Below are 17131 nucleotides of genomic sequence, written 5' to 3'. Positions count from 1 at the left end.
AGATAAGAGTTTATAGTTCAAATTCAGATTAATTTTTTTTCATGAATTTTACAATCAAGCCATGGAAAGACAAATGGAAGCAACCTACAACTCAGGTCTAGGCAAATGGGAATTTCATACACGGCAAACACGTCCCAGGGTGTTAAACAATACACAGAGAAATGTTCTACTGCCACCGCTATCATCTGAGATTGATATATATCAGGATCCAGTGTCGATCAGATGGTGGTGTTAGCAGTGGTTGATTCTACCAAAGAGACTGCTAGTGACTGCTTCTTTTTGAAATGTTAGCTAATTTAATCTTTAGTTCATTCTTTTAACATTTTTCCTTTACCTCTTAAAAATGTAGTTGAAACATACAAGAATAACATATATAAGCTATTAAACACAAATATTTCAAGAGCATTGTTATCTTCCTGAAGCAGAATATGAGAACTTAAAAATTATGTGCCAAACAATACTGTAGCCTAGCTCTGAAAAAATTCACTTGTTGAACTTGATTATTTTTAAAATTTTTTTTTTTTCAACATTTATTTAATTTTGGGACAGAGAGAGACAGAGCATGAACGGGGGAGGGGCAGAGAGAGAGGGAGACACAGAATCGGAAACAGGCTCCAGGCTCCGAGCCATCAGCCCGGAGCCCGACGCGGGGCCCGAACTCACGGACCGCGAGATCGTGACCTGGCTGAAGTCGGACGCTTAACCGACTGCGCCACCCAGGCGCCCCGAACTTGATTATTTTTAAAGAGACATAAATAACAATATCACAATTCTCAGAAAAATAGTGGCACAAAAATAATTCAAATAAATTATAAACTGAAGAGAAATGCTGTAAAAGGACTTTCCTATCAATTTTTAAGTATAGGGTAGGTAGTTTTTCATTTGTCATTTGTCAGATTGGGTTTTTGATAAGTTAGGTCCAGTAAATGTGATCCTTGAGATCTTCAGAAACATTAGATTTTAGAAATCATAGAAGTTTTAGTAAAAAAAAAAAAAAAATTACAAAAGCAAATAGGTCTTTTCCTGGGAAATAAATGTAAATCTAAAAACAAGCCTATGCTGTTCCCTCCAGATAATATAGCTTCCTTATTGTTTTTTGTATCAGTCTTCAAATCTCAGTTCAAGTGCTATGTTCTCTGTGAAACATTCCCTGACTTTGCAGAAAGACTCAGGGGGTCCTTCATTTTTTAACATTTTTCCATTATATTAATTTATTCATTTGTTAGACATTTATTTACCTATTTTTTTTTTTGAGAGAGAGAACATGCATGCGTGTGCATACAGAAGGACAGAGGGAGAAGGAGAGAGAAAATCTCTCCATGCTCAGAAAGCACCGAAGCCAACACGGGGCTTAATCTCACAACTGAGAGATCATGACCTGAGATGAAATCAAGAGTTGGATGATTAACCGACTCAGTGATCCAGGTGCCCCTATTCACTTGTCAGACATTTACTGAGTGGCTACTGTCAGGCAAATATCACATTATACTGTGACTGCTGGCATGTATGTTTCCCATTTGTCTTTAGGCAATTTGAGGACTTGAACCCTCAGTTAAATTTGGCTAAACAAATAAAACCTAATGCCTTTATTCTAAAGTGAGGCCACCAGATTATTGGAATGGTGCTTAAAGAGATTACCAGACATAAACATACATTAGAATCAGTTCCTAACTGATAAAAGAAAGATTATTTTGTATACGGAAGAACAGAAGAAGAAAGAGAACTAATTTATTAAGTGTCATGTATTTTAATGTAGGTTCTCAAAGTGGACTTAAGATTGAGATCCTTCTCTCCCTTGTACAATAAAAGGATTCCTTTTTCTTCTTTAAATGCCCACTATAAAATTCATTCAAAATAGAAAACTGAGGAAGGAAATTTTTTTGGATCTCCAAATTAAGGGATTTTTATAACTTTTACTTTATGAAATTTACGTGTTCCTTAAAAAGTAGCCATTGAAATCTGAAGTACATTTATTCTTCAAACACATTTACATGGTATGTTTATACCCCAAAGGGACCTGGCTGTGTCATCCTGACTAGCATATTTCACCTCCTCTCTAGGCCTTAGCTTTCTCACCTGAAAATCAAGACATCTAAAGATGAGATGAAATCTCAGATTCTTACTACTGCTGCAATTAAGTTTAATATAACAGACTGACTCATGCCTTATCTGTAAGCAGTGGTAACACTGTGTTTCTCTGGGCAAGAGACTCAGAGAGGGGCACCTGGGTGGCTCAGTAAGTTAAGTGTCTGACTTCGGCTCAGGTCATGATCTCTCAGTTGGTGAGTTCAAGCCCCAAGTCAGGCTCTGTGCTGACAGCTGGATCCTGGAGGCTGATTCAGATTCTGTGTCTCCCCCTCTCATGCTCTGCCTCTCAATGATAAATAAATGTTAAAAAAAAAAAAAAGATTCAGGGATTTGCTATTCTACTGCTACTGCTCTGAGCACCAAATGTCTTCTTAGCATCATCTGAAAGCCTAGCCTAACCCAAGAGTAGAAGGGCCTCTATAAAATTTTAAAAAATATTTGGGGCACCTGGGTGGCTCAGTCAGTTAAGCATCCAACTCTTGATTTTGGCTCAGATCATACATAATCCCATGGTTTGTGAAATCCAGCCTGGTGCTGGACTGTGCTGGCAATGCAAAGCCTGCTTGGGATTCTTTCTCCCTCTCCCTCTTTGCCCCTCCCTGCTTGGTGCTCATGTTTTCTCTCTCTCAAAATAAATAAATTTTTAAAGATTTAAAAAACATTCTTAAAACATAATTGTAATTTTAAATTCATGACAGGACATAATTCTTAGGAGGCACTGGGGATGAGCAATATAAAAACTATTTGGGGCACCTTGGTGGCTCAGTCCATTAAACATCCAACTTTGGCTCAGGTCATGATTTCATATTTTGTGGGTTCGGGCCCTGCACTGGGCTCTGTGCTGACAGCTCAGAGGCTGGAGCCTGTTTCAGATTCTGTGTGTCCCTCTCTCTCTCTGCCCCTTCCCTGCCTACACTTTGTCTCTCTCTCTCTCTCTCTCTCTCTCTCTCTCTCTCAAAAATAAACATAAAAAAATTTTTTTGTTTTAACTATTTGATGGGAGGTGCAGGATGTCAAATCTCTGAGATGGTCAGGAACTGTAGATACTGCAAATATTAGATAGCCATGACATAATGAGAAAAAAAGTTTAATTCATGTCTGTATAAGTCTATTTACATAGAGCTCTGTGTCCACATCGACATAAGTATGTTCCTGCAGAGAAATGTTTAGAAGGCTACTAACAAAATCCTATCAGTGGTTACCTTTGAATAGTGACAGTTCAGGTGAAAACTTCCTATTTTATGCTTTTTTATAATTAGAAAACCATAAAGTTAATTTTTTAAAAGGGTACCATTTATTGCATATTTAAGCTCTCTGCTAACTGCTTTACATGTATTATTTCATTAATTCTCAAAATAATCCTAATAGAGATTCTCAATTTATAGGTATGGAATTCTAGGCTTAGAAATGGTATGTGTCTTTCCTAAAGCCATTAAGTGGCAAATTTAGAGCTTATATTGAGATCTTGTTGACTTCAGATTCCTTGCTATCTTATGACCTAATATGTCTTATGTCCCAATAATTGTTCTATTTAGTTAATGCTAATATTGATAAAATAGACAAAGACAGTAATATTGAAAAAAGGCATTCCTAAAATACAAATTTCCTTTGAATGAAACTTTGGGTAGGTATTTACTTAGAGGTAAGACATCCTTTTTTTTTTTTTTTTTTTAAGTTTATTTATTTATTTTGAGATAGCACTAGCAGGGGAGGGGCAGAGAGAGAGGAAGAGAGAGAGAATCCCAAACAGGCTCTGCACTGTCAGCCCAGAGCCTGATGTGGGGCTTGGACTTACGAACTGTGAGATCATGACCTGAGTCAAAACCAAGAGTCTGATACTTAACCGACTGAGTCACCCAGATGCCCCTGATTTCATTTTGTTTTTAGAAAAACAAAAGCCAAACTATTTCAAATGAGTTTAAGAAGGCCTTCAGAGACTAGCAATATTAAAATTTTTGAATTATTTTTTTTTAAATATGAAATTTATTGTCAATCTGGTTTCCATACAACACCCAGTGCTCATCCCAACAGGTGCCCTCCTCAATGCCCATCACCCACTTTCCCCTCCCTCCCACCTCCCATCAACCCTCAGTTTATTCTCAGTTTTTAAGAGTCTCTTATGGTTTGGCTCCCTCCCTCTCTAACTTTTTTTTTCCCTCCCCTCCCCTATGGTCTTCTGTTAAGTTTCTCAGGATCCACATAAGAGTGAAAACATATGGTATCTGTCTTTCTCTGTATGACTTATTTCACTTAGCATAAAACTCTCCAATTCCATCCACGTTGCTACAAAAGGCCATATTTCATTCTTTCTCATTGCCACATAGTATTCCATTGTGTATATAAACCACAACTTCTGATTTATCATTAAAAGTTTTTTAAAAAATGTTTATTTATTTTTGAGAGAGACAGAGTGCAAGCCGGGGAGGGGCAGAGAGAGAGGGACACAGAATATAAAGCAGGTTCCAGGCTCTGAGCTGTCAGCACAGAGCCCAAGACAGGGCTTGAACCCACAAATCGTGTGATCGTGACCTGAGCCAAAGTTGGATGCTTAACTAACTGAGCCACCCAGGTGCCCCTGGCTTCCTTTTTCAACATTACTGTGGCTACTTGGGGTCTTTTCTGGTTTCATACAAATTTTGAATTGTTTGTTCTAGCTCTGTGAAGAATGTTAGTGTTATTTTGACAGGGATTGCATTGGCTGTATAGATCGCTTTGGGTAGTATTGACATTTTAACAGTATTTGTTCTTCTAATCCATGAGCATGGAATGTTTCTCCATTTCTTTGTGTCTTCTTCAATTTCTTTCATCATTAGCTTTCTAGAGGTTTTAGCATACAGATCTTTTACCTCTTCAGTTAGGTTTATTCCTAGGTATTTTATGGTTTTTGGTGGAAGTGTAAATGGGATTGATTCCTTGGTTTCTCTTTCTGCTGCTTCATTATTGTATAGAAATGCAACTGAGTTTTGTACGTTAAGTTACCAATTTTTATATAATATAGTATTAAAATAGTCTTTTCAAATTTATAAAGTTATTAAATAACTTTAAAGATATTTCAGTTCACTTTAAGATTAACGTAGGGACACAGCAATGTTCAGAAAGTTATCAGAGCATATGCTCAGAAGGGCAAGTGAGTAGGGACAGATAAGCTGATTTTCACACAAGAAACATTGTCATTATTTTTCAACTCTGTTACCAAAATATAACCATTCAAAAGAGAGATAAAGAGATGGTCATATGTGATGAATGAAAACCAAGAACACAGTAAAATACAAGCATTTCAAACCAATTTCAAAAAAAGATAACGTGGGGTGCCTGGGTGGCTCAGTCAGTTAAGCATCCCACTTCGGCTCAGGTCATGATCTCGTGGTCTGTGAGTTCGAGCCCCGCATCAGGCTCTGTGCTGACAGCTCAGAGCCTGGAACCTGCTTCGGATTCTGTGTCTCTCTCTCTCTCTGCCCCTCCCCTGCTCATGCTCTGTCTCTCTCTGTTTCAAAAATAAATAAATGTTAAAAAAAAAATAAAAAAAAAAGATAACGTTAGGGTTGATAAGCCAATGTCATGTGCCAGGAACAATCTAGTTATTAACCCTCATTCAAGGGATTTGTACTACTTGTATTTTTTAGTTTATATTTATTGTGCTAAATATTTAATCCATTTTATTTTTTATGAAATTTAATAATATACTGTTATTTCAATAAAGTTAATTTTCACTTCTTCTGAAAAGGGCTTTTGCAAGTAAAAAGCATCTGGATTTTTATAGGTTATTGTATTTCTAGTACTCGTGTTTATATAGGTTCACAATCCCATAATTTTGAAATTCAAAATACTTGGAAAATCAGGTTGTACTTTTTAGTTAAGTTTGGAGTCACAGCTCATTTAGGGCAAAATCTGACTTGAAGAGAGGTTATTTATAATTCTTATTTATTTTACTTAGTACGCCTATTCAAATGTTTTACTGCAAAAATACTGTGCTTGATCAGGGAGTTCTTCCCCATACCTTGCTAGGGTGTTATACAATATACGATATACAGAAAACTCTTCTAAAACCTAAAATTTTTATTTTATTTTACTTTTATTTTATTTTTTAAAAGATTTTATTTTTGGGGTGCCTGGGTGGCTCAGTCGGGTAAGCATCCAACTTCAGCTCAGATCATGATTTCATGGTTTGTGGGTTCGGGCCCCGTGTCAGGCTCTGTGCTGACAGCTCAGAACCTGGAGCTGCTTCGGATTCTGTGTCTCCTTCTCTCTCTGTCCCTCCCCTGCTCACACATGCGTTCTCTCTCCCTCTCTCTCTCAAAAATAAACAAACATTAAAAAAAAAGATTTTATTTTTAAGTAATCTCTACACTCAATGTAGGCTCAAACTCACAGCCCCCATATCAATAGTCATATGCTCTACCAACTGAGCCTGCCAGGCACCCCTAAAAATCCTAAAAATGGTACCTATGTTATTGATTGATTGATTCAAAATATTTTGTTTTTAAAAAATATGGAACGCTTCATGAATTTGTGTGTCATCCTTGAGCAGGGACCATGCTAAACTTCTCTGTACTGTCCCAATTTTTGTATATGTACTGCTGAAAGCACCGAAAAATTCTGATTTTTGAAACACACCTGACCTGAAGACTTTTGATGAGAGATTGTGGCCCTCTAAGCCACATATTCTAAATATATAGCACAACTTGGAAAGAAGTGGAGCAGACTACACTTGGATGGCAGCTCTTGTGCTTAGAAGAGATGCAGGAACTCATCTGGATAGCTGGGTTGAGTGTGTACAGTCTCTTAGGGAAGCACACTAGAGGTGTTAGAATACCAAAAGTAATTCTAAGAGACAATCATGCCCTTCAGTAATGACATGAAAGCAAAATGAAAAACAATAAAAATGCTAGTATCTGACATTCTAAACAGATCTTGAGGCATGACTGGTTGGAAAAGCCACATGAGAATATGTCTTTATTTTTGTAGCTCTCACAGAGACTTTGCTTTAAGAGCTATAATCTCAGGCCAGATAAAAAAATGAATGTTCCAGTCTCCTTAGTGTCGGTACCAAGGCATCTATGGAAAGCTCTGGATACATGTGGATGGTTAGAGAAAGCACCAAACCAGAGAAAGCACCAAGACTCATTATATAGGTGGTAGGTTTTCAACAAAGAGCAAGTAAGTCCTTTTTGAAGAACACAGGACAGCCTCCTCTGAACAGCTGACTGCCAGCACTGCTGTTTCTGGAGAGCAACACTCAGGTCTATAATCGGAGCCTTTCATTTTTGGATACTGTGGTCAGTATACAGGTAGGAGGATGGTACCTATTTACCCACGAGTAGGATTTTCCACAAATTCTCTATCACAGTGCTATCATGTTCAGGTGTCAATGCTATAGCACTGCATATGCAATGTAAGATTTCCAATAGCAGATAAAGCCACTCATTAACAATGAGAATTTTCAGGTAATTTACCTGTAGGGTATATTGATCCCACATAATCTTGTATAGACAAGGATAATTTTTGGTAAATATTTATTTTTTCTTGGTTTATTGAGAAATAATTGACATACATCACTGTGTAAGTTTAAGGTATACAGCATGTTGGTTTGATTTATATATATTGCACATATTTTTAATAGATGCATAAAATGCCACACTTAAGTGAAAATTTAATGTGCAAAAGTCCTAAATTACAGCAAATGGCTATTTTACTTACTATAACTTTTATTTACTTATTTTTTATTTATTTTTGAGAGGGTACAAGTGGGGACGAGTGGGAGGGGGACAGAGGATCTGAAGCAGGCTCTGAGCTGATAGGTTGAAAGCAGCAAGCCCAATACAGGGCTTGAACTCACAAACAATGAGATCCCGACTTGAGTCAAAGTCGGATACTCAGCTGACTGAGCCACCCAGGTGCCCCTTACTATAACTTTTAATTTTTAGACAGTAGAATTAAATATCACAAGTAGTGGCTAAAATAACAGGAAAAGATCATATATCAGGAATTTGTCAGCTTTTTTTTTTTTTTATATTTGTGACACTGATAAAAATGTCAGTTTGTGATATCTGTGAAGATCTTATTATTTGCAGTTCAGGAAAGGGTATTCTCATCCTCACCAGAAAATTTGGGAGAGAAGTTTCCTTAGGTTTTTTCTGTCTTTATATGTAGACATGTGTGTTTCCTGTATTATACCATCCCATCCCAGGCTGAAATAGGATAGGAGGTCCTTTTCATAGGATGTGAGGAAATGTCCTTAAAGGCACACATCACTAGTTCTGATAATGGAAGGGACATTGAGATGTATGTAGGGCAGACGTACTGAAAAGTACCAGTTATGTTCTTATGATAAGAGTAAGAATGGACACTAATTGTTTGCTACTGGCTGTTGTTTATTCCACACAGATTGCCTTTTAAGTTCATAAACTGTTAACAGAGAGGTTGATGAGATCTACACTGTGGAATAAAAAGGGAGAGCAGAGGTCCCAAGGGACAATCGATACGGGACTTAAGAGCAGAGGGGCCAGGATTACAAAAGTGTTATAAGATTCCATTATCTTTATAATGTCTTCCATATTTGATATTTTGGTATTTCCTATAGCAATTAGGGGCAAAACCTAAAAAAGTGAAATATGATTGTCTTGTAGAAAAGATAGGGGGGGAAAAGACAGTCAACATTTATTCTGTACCACCTATATGCTAGGCATATAGAGTCAAATGCTTAAAGAAGCTCATTTAATTTTCAAACCAAGTAAAGTTTTTAACATTTTATATCTGACAAAGCTGAATCAGAGAGGTGAAATATATATAAACACATAAATAAAGTAAGCACAGCTAGCAAATGGCATAGCTAGGATTTGACTCCAAAGCCCATGATTTCTCATTGTACGACACCTGTATGAATCTCTAACACAAGCATGACCCATTTGACAGCTGAATGACTCTCCAAAATTGAGGTCTTAATATATGTACTTGTCAATTCTCCCTCATAGAACATCCTATTTTGGGGAAGGAGGAAGGGAAATTTTAGGGTACATCTCATATCCTTCTTGGAATAATCTTGCATTAAAAACTTTCAGCAAAAAAAGGTGAAAATCACTCTTTCTAGAAAGGATTTTTGACTTACTGGTATCATCTGAAAAATGTTATTTGAGGATATAAAGACAGGACACTTTGGAAATCAGTAACTCTATATGGAAATAAAGACAAGGAATTCTTTCAGTGTTAACCATGAGATAGCAATTATGTCACATGAAACAAAACTTGCCACTCATCATTGTTACTCATAACCATTGTGTCTTTATAAAACCATTTTGCTCAGTTTTTTTTTTTTTTTGGTATATCATTTTAAGGCATAAGTCAAAATAATCATATATTGGGGCGCCTGGGTGGCTCAGTCGGTTAAGCGTCCGACTTCAGCTCAGGTCATGATCTCGCAGTCTGTGAGTTTGAGCCCCACGTTGGGCTCTGTGCTGACAGCTCGGAGCCTGGAGCCTGTCTCAGATTCTGTGTCTCCCTCTCTCTCTGACCCTCCCTGCTTCATGCTCTCTCTCTCTCTCTCTCTCTCTGTCTCAAAAATAAATAAATGTTAACAAAATTAAAAAAAATCATATATTAAAATAAAATGACAAGAAATTTCGATTCAACAGCAAGTAAAAGATAAACCAAAAAAAAGGCGGGGTGGGGGGTAACAATCATTTCATGTCTTAATTAACTTTGACAGTAATATGTGACTGTTTTCATTTGGACAGTTTGGACTTTTGCAGGAAAAATACTGCAATTTGAACTGGGTCATATTAAAAAAGGCTTCAGTTTTCTCCTTGATAAAGGCAAGATTAGCTCTACAATCCTTTCCAGCACATCTGTTGAGGAAAACTAAGGTGCTTCAGACAAGATGAAAAATGAGAAGTTCAATCTTTTCACTATAAATAGGAAAGGAAAACCTTAATTTATATTAAGGAAAATGGAAAGCCCCAGTTTATGCATTCAGTGGCCTCTTACACACACACACACACACACACACACACACACACACACACACACACGTTCTTAATCCCAATACCAGTCCCACCCTTCATTAACATGCAAACCCACACATCCCATCTCCCCCACCCTTGACCCACACCCCCCATATACCTCAGCTATGGTCATTCTCAGAGCACTGACAGGGGAGAGCTCAATATCCACCAGCTGGGCAGCTTTTAAACTCTGCCCAGTAAAGATTGCACAAGGACAGAAAACAGCATAGTTAGAATCTTCAGGTTAACAGGGACACACAGCTAAGAACATTTAGCACAGTGTCTAGAAACAAAGGAGGATTTCAGATTGTAGTTGAGCCTTGGACAAGTAAGACGAGAGTCTACAGTTATTCTGAGTTTTTGAGGAAAATGGGCAAAGATAAAATAATTTAGTATTAGTCACAGTTTTAAGTCAAGCTTGGTGAACCTGTCCATACCCCATATCTTCTATTGCCCAGCTTTATTCCTTTCAGCTAAAGAAGTCAAATTATCGGACAACGTCACTGGGTGATTAAGCAAAAGCAGATTGATAAAAAGGGCACTAATATAAAGGGCAAGAGTTACAATCTAGAGAAAAATGCTGATTTCCTACATTTCTTTACATAGCCACTAACAGGGCTCCTTAAAATGTAAGAAAAGTAATGAAGATCTCTCCAGCAAAGATTTCTATTAAACTGATAGCATGAAATTCTGAGATCATAAATTCCCCTGGTTCTGATTCTAGGTTTACTAAGAGGCCTTATGAATAAAATTTGACTTCCCTCTTGGCCTGCCTACATGGAATGAATGTGCTAGATACGCCAACATGTGCTTTTTCAACTTGTAGAAGTTGATTGCCTTTCTTTATGTTATCAAATTAGCATTTTGGTTCTATTTTTTTTTTAATTTAAATAATGGCAAACATTTTTCATTAGCTCAAGGATAAAATGTATGTTTAATGTCTGCTTTTTCAAAATTGCCAATTTGGCATTTATGTTAATGCTCTGACATTCTAAGAAATCTGAAAGGAATTATAAAGGGCCTGTAATTTTTTTAAAAGCCAAACAAAATATTTGCAGGCACATATTCACTCCTCTGTTTATTGATTCTATTCTGGTTAAAATTTAACCACTGGTTTCTTTGGAACTATGCACATGTGAAGAATTTCATGGATAGAAAGTATGATTTATATTTAAATTGAAAAAAAAATTTTATTGAGTACTTTTTCTTCTTCCCTCAGTTCAGTTTGCAGGTTTCCAGTACCGTGTCTTATAATTTAACCTTGTTTAAGTTGCTGGCATAAAGATACTGGGTTTTAGTCACATTTTAGAAAGAAGAAATGTCAGTTTCTCTGCATACTCACAGTTTTGTTATAAAATTAAGGAGACACACACTCAGCTTTTTCTGTCTAGTCCGAGGATAACAGTCATTTGAGCACAAACATTGCTTAAACAAATGGAATGAAAATCTGGAATTCCCTTACAGTATCACTGTCGCAGGGTTGGAACTGGAAGGGCTGGGGTTTGTGAAATACAGCATTCTCTTGTAAAAACAGCTGAAGATTATAGTCCCGTACGACCTAAAGAGAAAATAAAGTATCTTTAAGTCTTTAATAAGGTTAAGATATCCAGTAATTGTATTTTAAAGTTTAAGACTTATTCTGCTGCTTTCCAAAAATGAGAAATCATCCAACACTATGTGACCAAAAGAAAATGATAATTATCCATTTTTTTTTCATTTTAGATAAGAGTTGTTACTTGTATGTCCTATTTTCTCAATAGTCTAAATATGGAAAGTACTAGTTTAGAAAATAGCCCAGATTTTGGGACTAAATAATATGCAATATTTTAAGACAGCAAAAAGATAGTGATTATACAAAAAGCTGTTCTTTTTAATGGGGGCAGCGGAATGAAAATAGGAAACCACATTAGTCTCTTAGGTCTCTCCCAGTTATAAAATTTTGTAGACTTCTTAAAGTCTGTTATATGGAGATTGTCGCCCACTAGGAAACTGCTAGATAACACTCTATATAGCACAAAATCGCATTCAAAAAAAATTTTTTTTGAGCAGGCTCCATGCCCAAACTGGGGCTTGAATTCACAACCCTGAGATCAAGAGTTGCATGCTCTACTGACTGAGCCAGCCAGAAACCCTACCAAATATTATTTTTATAGTATTTCTTGCCACCTTTTCTAGGTGGTTATTATTATTTTTTTTAAGATTTAAAAAAATCTTTAAGTAATCTCTATACACCCAAGACGGGGCTTGAACTTACAACCCCCAAATCAAAAGTTATATGCTCCACTGACTGAGTCAGCCAGGTGCCCCTAGGAGGTTACATTCTAACTACCATCTTATTGCATACCAAGAAGACAGACTAAAAGGAATTCATATAGAAGGGTAATTCTGATACACAGAATGCAGCAAAACAGTACAGAAAGCCATCTGAAAAGACTTCATTGCATTATATACCCTGGGAATGAATGGAAATCAGCAACATTTGATTGTGCAGAAACCTATTTTCCATTTTGCTACAGTGCTTACTTACCCTTTACTTATCTTTCATTAGCACTTCTGCCAGAGGATGGGCAGAATATGAAAAATTTAAAGAAGCTCTGTAGCTATACCTTAGTAGTCCTCAGAAAAGGGTTTACTGAGAATATGGAGAAAGTAGGGGGTTATATTTTACATTTTATTTACCAGCACAAATCCAGTTCCCTATCGCTCACTCAGCAATTTATTGAGAGAGCTTACCAAACCCAATGTTTAATGCAGTGATGAGGGGAGAATATAGATGAATAAAGATGAATACACAAGGTTAATATCTTCAAGGAATTTATAATCTGGAAAGTGGGAGACCCAGACAATACACAGTTAAGTACACCGTGGAAGTATGTAGAGGGTACTTAGAGAACACAAAAGAGGATGATATTTAATCCAGACTGACGGGGTGAGATGGGGTGAGCAGAGTTTGGGAAAATTTTGTCAGGCAAGGCTGGCTGAATAAACATCTTCTCAAAGGGAAATGTGTTTTTTTTCTTTTCCTGGATTCCAGTTTTAAGCTGTGAAAGCTCTTGACACAGCCCTAAGAGCCTCACTAATCATCATGCAAAAAAAGTTAAGAGGATCATCCTTCTAGTTACAACCTTTTTTATATTTTTAACTTTATTATAACATATATAAAACTAGAGACAACGGTATAATGTATCCCCACGTAACCATCATCCAACTTCCAAAAATGGCCCCTCCTGCCCAATCTTGTTTCATTAATAGATCCAACTATCTCTTCCACCCCCAACTATACTGAAGCAAGTCTCAGACATATGCCTTAATCCATAATATTTCAATATGATATCTAAAATACAAGGACTCTTTTAAAAAACATACCCATCCAGGGGCGCCTGGGTGGCTCAGTTGGTTATGCATCTGACTCCTGATTTTGGCTCAGCTCATGATCTCTCAGTTTGTGAGTTTGAGCCCTTTATCAGGCTCTGAGCTGACAGTGTGGAGCCTGCTTAGGATTCGCTCTCTTTCTCTCTCTTTCTCTGACTCTCCCCCTCTTGTGCTGTCTCTCTCTCTAAATAAATAAACTTAAAAAAAAATGCTCATAAATTCTTATCTTTCAGTACTCACTCTAAATGTCAATGGACTAAATGCCCCAATCAAAAGACACAGGATAACAGAATGGATAGGAAACAAGATCTATGTATATGCTGTTTACAAGAGACCCACTTTAGACCTAAGACACCTTCAGATTGAAAGTAAGGGAATGGAGAACCATCTATCATGCTAATGGTCAACAAAAGAAAGCCAGGGTAGCCATACTTATATCAGACAATCCAGACTTTAAAATAAAGACTGTAACAAGAGATGAAGAAGGGCATTATATCATAATTAAGGAAGGGGTCTATCCACCAAGAAGATCTAAGAATTGTAAGCATTTAGGCTCCAAATTTGGAGGTACCCAAATATATAAATCAATTAATCACAATATAAAGAAACTCATTGATAAGAATACCATAATAATAGGGGACTTCAACACCCCACTTACAGCAATAGATAGATCATCTAAATAGACAATGAACAAGGAAACAATGGTTCTGAATGACACACTGGACCAGACAGACTTAACAGATATATTCAGAACATTTCATCCTAAAGCAGTAGAATACACATTCTTCTCCAGTGCACATGGAACGTTTTCCAGAATAGATCACATACTGGGGTACAAAAAGATCAAGATCATACTGTGCATATTTTCAGACCACAATGCTACGAAACTTGAAATCAACCACAAGAAAAAATGTGGAAAGATAACAAATACTTGGAGACTAAAGACCATCATACTATAGAATGAATGGGCTAACCAAGAAGTTAAAGAGGAGATTAAGAAGGACATGGAAGCCAATGAAAATAATAACACCACAGCTCAAAACCTCCAGGAGACAGCAAAGGCGGTTATAAGAGGAAAGTATATAGCAATCCAGGCCTTCCTAAAGAAGGAAGAAAGATCTCATATATACAACCTAACCTTACACCTTACAGATATGGAAAAAGAACAGCAAATAAAACCCAAAACCAGCAGAAGACAGGAAATAATAAAGACTAGAGCAGAAATCAGTGCTATCGAAACTAAAAAAACAGTAGAACAGATCAATGAAGCCAGAAGCTGGTTCTTTGAAAGAATTAACAAAATTGATAAGCCCCTAGCCAGTTTGATCAAATAGAAAAAGGAAAGGACCCAAATAAATAAAATCAATAATGAAAGAGGGGAGATCACAACCAACATAACAGAAATATAAACAATAATAAGGGAATATTATGAGCAATTATGTGCCAATAATATGGGCAATCTGGAAGAAATGGACAAATTCCTAGAAACATATACACTACCAAAACTGAAACAGGAAGAAATAGAAAATTTGAACAGACCCTTAACCAGTAAAGAAATCGAATTATTAATTAAAAATCTCCCAAAAAACAAGAGTCCAGGACCAGATAGATGGCTTTCCAATAGAATTCTACCAAACATTTAAAGAAGAGTTAACAACTATTCTCTTGAAGCTGTTCCAAAAAATAGAAATGGAAGGAAAACTTCCAAACTCTTTCTATGAAGCCAGCGTTACTTTGATTCCAAAACCAAAGACTCCACTAAAAAGGAGAACTATAGACCAGTTTTTCTGATGAACATGGATGCAAAAATCCTCAACAAGATACTAGCCAACTGGATCCAACAATACATTAAAAAAATTATTCACCATGACCAAGTGGGATTTACACCTGGGATGCAGGGCTGGTTCAAAATCTGCAAAACAATCAACATGATTCATCACATCAATAAAAGAAAGGACAAAAACCACATGATCCTCTCAATAGATGCAGAGAAAGCATCTGACAAAATACAGCATCCTTTCTTGATCCTCTCAATAGATGCAGAGAAAGCATCTGACAAAATACAGCATCCTTTCTTGATAAAAACCCTCAAGAAAGTAGAGATAGAAGGAGCATACCTTGAGATCATAAAAGCCATATATGAAAGACCCAATGCTAATATCATCTTCAATGGGGAAAAACTGAGAGCTTTCCCCCTAAGGTCAGGAACAAGCCAGGGATGTCCACTCTTGTCACTGTTACTCAACACAGTATTGGAAATCATAGCCTCAGCAATCAGACAACACAAAGAAATAAAAGGCATCCAAATCAGCCAGGAGGAGGTCAAACTTGCACTCTTTGCAGATGACATGATACTCTATATGGAAAACCCAAAAGATTCCACCAAAAAACTGCTAGAACTGATCCATGAATTCAGCAAAGTCGCAGGATATAAAATCAATGCACAGAAATCGGGTGCATTCCTATACACCAATAATCAAGCAACAGAAAGAGAAATCAAGGAATTGATCCCATTTACAACTGCATCAAAACCCATAAAATACATAGGAATAAATCTAAGAGGTGAAAAATCTACACACTGATAACTATAGGAAGCTTATGAAAGAAATTGAAGAATACGCCAAAAAATGGAAAAAATATTCCATGTTCCTGGATAGGAAGAACAAATATTGTTAAAATGTCCACACTACTCAAAGCAATCTACACGCTCAATACAATCCCTAATAAAATAATACCAGCATTCTTCACAGAGCTAGAACAAACAATCCGAACATTTGTATGGAATGAGAAAAGACCCCGAACAGCCACAGAAATCTTGAGAAAGAAAACCAAAGATGGAGGCATCACGATCCCGGACTTCAAGCTGTTTTACAAAGCTGTAATCATCAAGACAGTGTGGTACTGGCACAAAAACAGACACTCAGATCAATGGAACAAAGTAGAGAACCCAAAAATGGACCCACAAACATATGGCCAACTAATCTTTGACAAAGCAGGAAAGAATATCCAATGGAATAAAGACAGTGTCTTCAGCAAGTGGTGCTGGAAAAACTGGACAGCAACATGCATAAAAATGAACCTGGACCACTTTCTTACACCATACACAAAAAGAAACTCAAAATGGATGAAGGACCTAAATGTAAGACAGGAAGCCATCAAAATCCCCAAGGAGAAAGCAGGCAAAAACCTCTTTGACCTTGGCCACAGCAACTTCTTACTCAACACATCTCCAGAGGCAAGGGAAACAAAAGCAAAAATGAATTATTGGGACCTCATCAAAATAAAAAGCTTCTGCACAGTGAAGGAAACAATCAGCAAAACTAAAAGGCAACTGATAGAATGGGAAAAGATATTTGCAAATGACATATCAGATAAAGGGTTAGTATCCAAAATCTATAAAGAACTTCTCAAACTCAACACTCAAAAAACAAATAATCCAGTGAAGAAATGGGCAAAAGACATGAATAGACACTTCTCCAAAAAAGACGTCCAGATGACCAACCAACACATGAAAAAATACTCAACATCACTCATCATCAGGGAAATACAAACCAAAACCACAATGAAATACCACCTCACACCTGTCAGAATGGCTAACATTAACAACTCAGGCAACAACAGATGTTAGCAAGGATGTGGAGAAAGAGGATCTCTTTTGCACTGCTGGTGGGAAT

General features: G+C 36.8%; 1 protein-coding gene and 1 non-coding gene across 2 annotated transcripts in view; both read right to left on the bottom strand.

The window, feature by feature from the left end:
• FCHSD2 (FCH and double SH3 domains 2) overlaps window positions 1–17131 on the bottom strand; it is a 295613-nt gene that overhangs the window by 59247 nt on the left and 219235 nt on the right. Inside the window, 1 exon segment of the mRNA XM_030331955.1 lies at window positions 11548–11643. Within this exon segment, the coding sequence (XP_030187815.1) occupies window positions 11548–11643 (96 nt within the window).
• LOC115526700 lies at window positions 6572–6675 on the bottom strand. The gene has a single exon (XR_003972729.1). It is a non-coding gene; the product is annotated as a U6 spliceosomal RNA (small nuclear RNA).

Source organism: Lynx canadensis, chromosome D1 (assembly GCF_007474595.2).
Source record: "Lynx canadensis isolate LIC74 chromosome D1, mLynCan4.pri.v2, whole genome shotgun sequence".
Taxonomy (NCBI): Eukaryota; Metazoa; Chordata; class Mammalia; order Carnivora; family Felidae; genus Lynx; species Lynx canadensis.
Note: the sequence above shows the minus strand (reverse complement) of the source record. Positions and strands in the feature narration are given on the sequence as shown.